Source organism: Herpailurus yagouaroundi, unplaced genomic scaffold (genome assembly GCF_014898765.1).
Source record: "Herpailurus yagouaroundi ecotype Mexico unplaced genomic scaffold, PumYag 77, whole genome shotgun sequence".
Classification (NCBI taxonomy): Eukaryota; Metazoa; Chordata; class Mammalia; order Carnivora; family Felidae; genus Herpailurus; species Herpailurus yagouaroundi.
Window position 1 is genome coordinate 37,090,406 of NW_024412388.1, and position 6,981 is coordinate 37,097,386.

Here is a 6,981-nt window from a genome sequence, read left to right on the forward strand (position 1 = left end):
CTTCTCTTATTAGCCCAATTTTGCAGATGGAGAAACGGAGGGGCAGAGAAGTTAAGTGACTTGCCCAAAAGTCACAAAGCTCCTAAGTGGTAGAGTTGAGATTCCAGCCCAGGCAGTCTGACTCCAGAGCCCAGGCCACTTTCTGATGGAGGGGCAGAAGCTCTCGGGGGTGAGGTGAACACCCAAGGTCTAGGTTAGGGATGTCTACCCCAGGGTGGAGTGTGATACCCTGGTTCAGGTCTCCTCTCCTCTTCCCCGTCCGCAGGCACACGCCGCGATGCAGCACTACGGGGTGAATGGCTACTCGCTGCATGCCATGAACTCACTCAGCGCCATGTACAACCTGCACCAGCAGGCGGCCCAGCAGGCCCAGCACGCCCCCGACTACCGGCCATCGGTGCACGCGCTTACGCTGGCTGAGCGCCTGGCTGGTAAGGGCCATGGAGATGGGACCTTGGGGACAGAACCGTGGGGCCTGCGGTGGAGGAGAGGTCTGGGGGAGGAGGCTATGGAAGTTGAAGACAGGAGGGAGGGAGCACTGGGAAATCTTACTCTGGGAGGCTATGGAAGACCCACGTCACTTAGCAACACAGAAAGGCATCAATTTAAAATCTATGTGTGACCATCCAGAACGCTCCTTGTTTGCCAGGACTGTGCTGGGCACTGGTGCTGCCCTGGCCTTTGGATTCCCTTAAGGACCCCATGAGGGAGGGACTCATCCGCCTCTCTGCCTATCTTGCAGATGAAGACTGAGGCGGGAGGGTAAGGGACTTGCCTTGAGGAGTCGCTGCAAGAGGAGTGGAGTGCCCGGGAGAGGGTATTTCAGGCACAGGGAGTCATACAAGTAATAACAGCTGGTTATGTGCCAGGTGCTGTGTGAGGCTTTCTCTGTGCATCAAATCCAACCCCGATAAAGGAGGTTATTATCTCCATTTTATGGACAAGGAAACTGAGGCTCACAGAGGTCAAATCTAGGTGGGGGTGGGGCTGGAGGGTTTGAACATGACACTAGGGCTAAAAATATAAGCTTCGGAGCCCCAGGTCTGTAGTTATTGGGGGTCTGTACATTCACCTCTCCTCTCTGAGCCTGTGTCCCCTTTAATCAGAGGGGACAATAGGATGATCAGGAAGTTATTTGAGGTAACTCAATTGAGGCAAAGGATTCAGCAGAGATTGGTAAGTGCTCAGAAGTCATTATTCCTCAAGTCCCAAGGTAAGGGCCCATGAGGGAGCTGCAGTCCTGTGTCCCCGTCTCCCTTCTACTGATTTGCTGCCCTGCCCTGTAGCCCCTCGCTGGGTGTGAGAAGGATGTGACCGCATAGGTGAGGGGCATGATTCCCGGGAGGTGGGCCGCTCTTTCTCTCCTGTCTCAGATCAAACCTTGAGCAGCTAGTGAACCCATGTGGGTTCACTGCCCTGTGCCAGGCAGTACTCAGAGGACTTCAGGGCACCCCCAGGGAGACCAGGTGCTCACAGAGCCATAGAAGAGCACGGCAGGAGTGTGGCTAAGATTCAGTGGCGGGGCAGCTCAGAGCAGCGGCATCTGGTGTAGTCAGAGAAGCCTTCCTGCAGGCTGTGGGGGAGGAGCCAGGCCTTAAAAAGGAATGACTGGTGAGGGCACCAGCATGAGCAGAGGCACAGAAAAGGGATGGGATATGAGGACCCTGCCTGGGAAGAGGTGTCGGCCCGGGGGAGGGCGGGGCAGTCATTTCCACTCCTTGAGACCCTGCGGGGCCTTGGGGCAGGGCTCAGTGAACAAATGGGCTGGGCCCAAATGCCCTGGGCCCCTGGTTGTCTTCTTTAGATCAGTGTGGGGCATAAGTCTCCAGTGTGGGAATGTGGGTACGGTCCTGTCCTGGCTATGGCTGCATCTCTGATTTGGAGTGGATTCCCTATCCCGAACCTGGTGGTGACACCAGCTCCTCACTGTGCTCTAGACCCAGAGAGGAGGCAGGGGGTGGAGGCTCCTCTCTGCTGGTGGGGGCAGAGGAACGGGAACATTTAGCACTCCACCCCAATTCTCTTAATTCTTAAGAAGGAAGGACATGAGCTCTAGGTGGGCCTTTGTTTGGAGGCCTCGCCTTCTGGCAGAAAGTTTTGCTGACGGTACAGACAGCCCGGCCTCCCCTGTGATCACCCACCCGTATGGCCCCTGGAGCCAGCAGCAGGGTGCTGAGCCGCTGCTCCCTCAACCAGGGTTCAGCTGACCGAGGGGTCCCCAGTCCCCAGGTAACCAGTGTGAGCTCAGTCCATGCTGGGATTAGTGCCAGTTTGTGAGAGGTTCAGGGCTCCCTCGAAACTGAAGAGGGAGCAACCCAAAGGTAGCCTTTCTGGATACCCAGCTGCCTCCTTCCCCATTTAGAGCGCCGTGGATGACTCCCCAGTCCCTGGAGTACAGGGGAAGGACTCTGGCAGCCCTATCAGAGGCTGACCCAGCTCAGGTTCGCTTCAATACAGGCAATCCAGGATCCATTTATGGGCTATGGGAGGCAGGGGAGAGAGGTTACTGTCCATCCACCAGGATGTAGTCAAGCAGAAGGGCTGGATCCTAGACACCAGCCCTAGGCAGATCTCTATCCTCAGTGGTTTTCATGTCACCAGCATGTGAGCAGGACGGTAGAATCAACGGTCCATTAGCTCTGTCTCCCATCCAAGCAGTGGTTAGAACCTAGTCTTTTTTGTCCTTTGAGGAAGCAGCCAAAAGGGCCAAGACTAGATGCAAAAACTTTCCCGTGCTCTGAGGGCCCTGCCAGTGCCGGGCTTTCTTTTGAGGAGACATAAGAGCAGGAGCCTCAGGTCTTGCTATCAGAGACTCTTAGGCCAACTTGGATCCTCAGAGTCATACGCAGAGGACATGGAATCAAGTGCCAGTGAATTGTGTACCAGTCAGACCTCACCTAACTAGACCTTGCAGATACCATCCCTGCTGCCAGCCTGGCTTCTCACGGTCAGGGGCCAATATTCTGTTGGTATCCAGAATCTAAGGGTTATAGGACGTTATAACCTTCGTGACACTGGTAAACAGATTATTAGCATCATGTGGTCTCGGAATATTATGCTCAGCATCCTAGGACTTTGAGGATCTTAGGGCAATGTCCACCTATCTACCCATACACCCTCAAACCAAATGAGGAAGACTGCTCTCAGTCATATTCCTGACAGCTGTTCGTGGAGATGAGTTAGACCTCTGTGGTCCTTATAGTGAACGTGGGCAAGAAGAGATCTCAAAACCCCAGCCATATGGAGAGAAGTTGCGGGGTTTCCAAGGGGAAAGGGCCAGGACCCGGCTCTGCAGGAGCCTGGGTGTCTGCAGCGGGTCAGAACAAAGTAAGATTCAAAACCTATTTCCCATAATTAAATGGGCGCCCTCTCCTTGCCCTCCAACGGCTGTACATTTCAAGACATCATCTTGGAGGCCCGCTATGGCTCACAGCATCGCAAACAGCGCCGTAGCCGCACGGCGTTCACTGCCCAGCAGCTCGAGGCCCTGGAAAAGACCTTCCAGAAGACTCACTACCCAGATGTGGTGATGCGGGAGAGGCTGGCCATGTGCACCAACCTGCCTGAGGCCCGGGTGCAGGTAGGTCCCCGCTCCTCTAAGTGGACCTCGCAGACAAGCACCAGCCCACCGACCTGGCTTCCCTCTGCCCCGGAGCCAGCATTTTTATCCCTCAGTGCCCGTGTAACTGCTCTCTCCATGAATGCCTGCGATGACAGGAGTGGCGTTTTGGAAGGGACTGGGGTGCATGTTTCCTGCGGGGTGGGAGGCAATGTTATCATGCACGTCCCCTCCCAGAGCACCCAGTTCCACAACCCACAGCTGTTCTCCCATCCCCAGGTGTGGTTCAAGAACCGCAGGGCCAAGTTCCGGAAGAAGCAGCGCAGCCTGCAGAAAGAGCAGCTCCAGAAGCAGAAGGAGGCTGAGGGCTCCCATGGGGAAAGCAAGGCTGAAGCCCCAACCCCAGACACCCAGCTGGAGACTGATCAGCCCCCAAGCCTGCCCAGTGGCGACGCCCCTGCCGAGCTTCACCTGAGCCTGTCTGAGCAGTCGGCCAGTGATTCAGCCCCTGAGGACCAGCCAGACCGGGAGGAGGATCCCCGGGCAGGAATCGAGGATCCCAAAACTGAGAAGAGCCCTGGCGCTGAGAGCAAGGGGCTGGGCTGCAAGAGGGGCAGCCCCAAGGCAGGTGAGGCTTGGCAGGTGCCGTGGGCGGGCTGGGGCCCAGTGGAGGGAAATCAGCCAGATCCTGCTGGACAGGGCCCTGGGTATGTGAGGTGGATCAGAGCAGGGATAGAGTCAGCTTTTAACACATGGCACTAGGGCATGATCCCTTAGAAAGGAGTTGGCCAGGGCGCCTGGGTGGCTCAATTAGGCATCGGACTCTTGATTTCAGCTCAGGTCCTGATCTCAGGGTCGTGAGGTGGAGCCCCACATCAGGCTCCACATCGGGCTCGGTGCTGGGCGTGGAGCCTACTTAAGATTCTCTCTGTCTCTCTGTCTCAAACAAACAAACAAACAAAAAAAGATAAAAAATAAAAGAAAGGAGTTGACCGTAGCAGGCCTGTGCCAGGTGTTTTCCGGGGAGGGCCGGGTGGCAGGGGAGGAGACTTAGGGAGCCCAGGGCAAAAGCTGTTTATCAACCATTATGGAAATACTATGGTATTTTAACAGCCAGCACAGATGCACCAGCGCCTGTCGGGTGAATACCACACTGGTATCAGGGACTCTCACGTGCAGCAGAGACTCAGAGCCACGTTTCTGAGGGAACAGAGCTGTGGGGTGAGGCATAGCTCAGACACAAATCCTGAGCCCAGGCAGAGAGCTGGTGAGGGGCGGGAGCCACAGACAAGAGAGGGGAAGGGGAGGTGACAGTCCTCCCAAGAAGTCAGACACGGGGGGCCCTGGCAGGGTCTCTGGGACTGCCCTAGGAAGCCTGGCTCCCCCCCATCCCAGGATTCTGAGGGGTGCTTCAGGACACGCCTTGGCTGAGATGAGTGGATATGGTTTCAGCCAATGCCTGTCTTATCTGCAGTGCCAAGGGGTGGGAAGACTGAGGGAGACCCTCCTGGCAGACCACTGTCCTTGTCCTGAGCCCTTGGTTCTCGGTTCTCTGCTTGCAGATTCCCCAGGCAGCCTGGCCCTGGCTCCTGCAGCACCCGGGGGTGGCCTCCTGGGCCCCTCCCACTCCTACTCGTCATCCCCGCTGAGCCTCTTCCGTCTGCAGGAGCAATTCCGCCAGCATATGGCAGCCACCAACAACCTAGTGCACTATTCATCCTTCGAAGTGGGGGGCCCGGCCCCTGCCGCCGCTGCTGCCGTCCCCTACCTGGGTGTCAACATGGCCCCGCTGGGCTCGCTGCACTGCCAGTCCTACTACCAGTCCCTGTCGGCAGCCGCTGCTGCCCACCAGGGCGTGTGGGGGTCCCCGCTGCTGCCCACGCCCCCGGCAGGCCTGGCACCTGCCTCTGCTGCCCTGAACAGTAAAACCACGAGCATCGAGAACCTGCGGCTTCGGGCCAAGCAGCACGCAGCCTCTCTGGGACTCGATACGCTGCCCAACTGACCGCTGGCCTCCAACCCAGCCAGGGGTCTTGGGTGCCCCCTCCCAGCCCCAGGGTTACCCCCAGACGGCTTGCATGGAGTTAACTCTATGAGCCCGGGGATCCTGGGGCCATGGGGTCCTGCCCCCATCCCCCTCCCTGAGTCCCAGCCCCCGGTGAAGCCCACACTTGCACACCTTCTGCATGGCCCTGCTTGGATCCCACGGAGGCCGAATCGGAGGAGGGGAGGCTGGGGCGCCCGCAGCCTCTGCAGGAGAGCGAGGCCCTCCGTGGCCAGATCCTCCCCTCTGCACGGCCTCCTCCCTGCCCTCCCTACCTCCCCTTTGCCCCCTAGTAAGTCGATGTGTGGAATGTGAGGTATAAATATAAATATATAAAGCTATATTTTCAGGCCCCTGCCTGCCCCAGCCCCCCTGCTGTCCTTGCCTCCCCGTACAGCGTCCACATCTCTCTCTGGCTTTCCTCTGTCTCTCTCTCTCCCCTCTCCTTCCCTGACCTGCCTCTGTCCTGTTTCCTACCCCTCTCTTCCCAGCCTCTGTCTTCCCCACTCTGGACCTTTGCCCACATCTCTTCTCCCTGCTCCTGCTTTCTTTCTTTGGTCCTGGCTGTGTGATGTTGTCAGTTCCCAGGCTATGTTTTGTTTGGGATTGTGACTTCTTAGTTGTAGTGATTTTGCTTTTTCCTGTTCTTCCTCCCGCTTCTTCCCACCTGCCTGTCTCCTCCCTGCACTGCACCGGCCTCTCTAGGCTGCTGTTCCTCTCCATCCCCAGTAGAGGTGGTGAGGCCCTAGCTGGAGACCCTTTTGCCACCGGAGCTGAGGGCAGGAGCTGGCATTGGCCTCCTTAGCCGTCCTCCCTCAGACCTGTCATCTAGAAGGGGTCACAAGTCACATTCTCTTCTCTCTCTTTTCTCAGCTTTGAGGCCCCACCCAAGATGGAGGAGGAGGGGAGTGGAGGCAGGAGTCAGGCTGAGGCAGGCAATAGGATGGCGGCATCCCTGCCTGTAAGACCTCCAGGACAGAGGACGGCCGCCAGTGTTCATCCAGGACTGACCACAGGGTTCTAGGTCTCTCTGGTGAGACTTCTCTGGTTGGGGGGAGGCAACAGGGGAGGGGGGCTCTCAGAGAGAGGTGTTTTCAGAGGAATGGGGCAGATTCTTTTCTCCCACTCCCTGGCCCCTAAGTCCTGCAGTTAGAGTCTGCTGCAGGGGTGCGTCTGAGCCAGGAAGAAAGGCTGAACCCTAACTCCTGATCACAATAAGTGCAAACCACACAGCAGTGCATAGTCTCAGGCTTCTGTTGACATGCCGTCCTGGAGCTGATTGTTGAAATCAGGGCTTCTGTCCAGCTAGTCACTGGCATGGAAAAGTGGGTTCCTGTTTATGTCCAGGAGCCCAGCTCAGCAAACTTCCCTTCAAAGC

At 57.3% G+C, this 6,981-nt stretch overlaps 1 protein-coding gene across 1 annotated transcript; it reads left to right on the forward strand.

The window, feature by feature from the left end:
- The first annotated feature begins 268 nt into the window (after positions 1-268).
- DMBX1 (diencephalon/mesencephalon homeobox 1) lies at positions 269-6,534 on the forward strand. The gene is made up of 4 exons (XM_040457097.1): positions 269-431; positions 3,402-3,580; positions 3,839-4,187; positions 5,122-6,534. The coding sequence occupies exons 1-4, from the start codon at positions 278-280 to the stop codon at positions 5,562-5,564; spliced, it is 1,125 nt and encodes a 374-aa protein (XP_040313031.1). The 5' UTR covers positions 269-277; the 3' UTR covers positions 5,565-6,534.
- Positions 6,535-6,981: the final 447 nt, after the last annotated feature.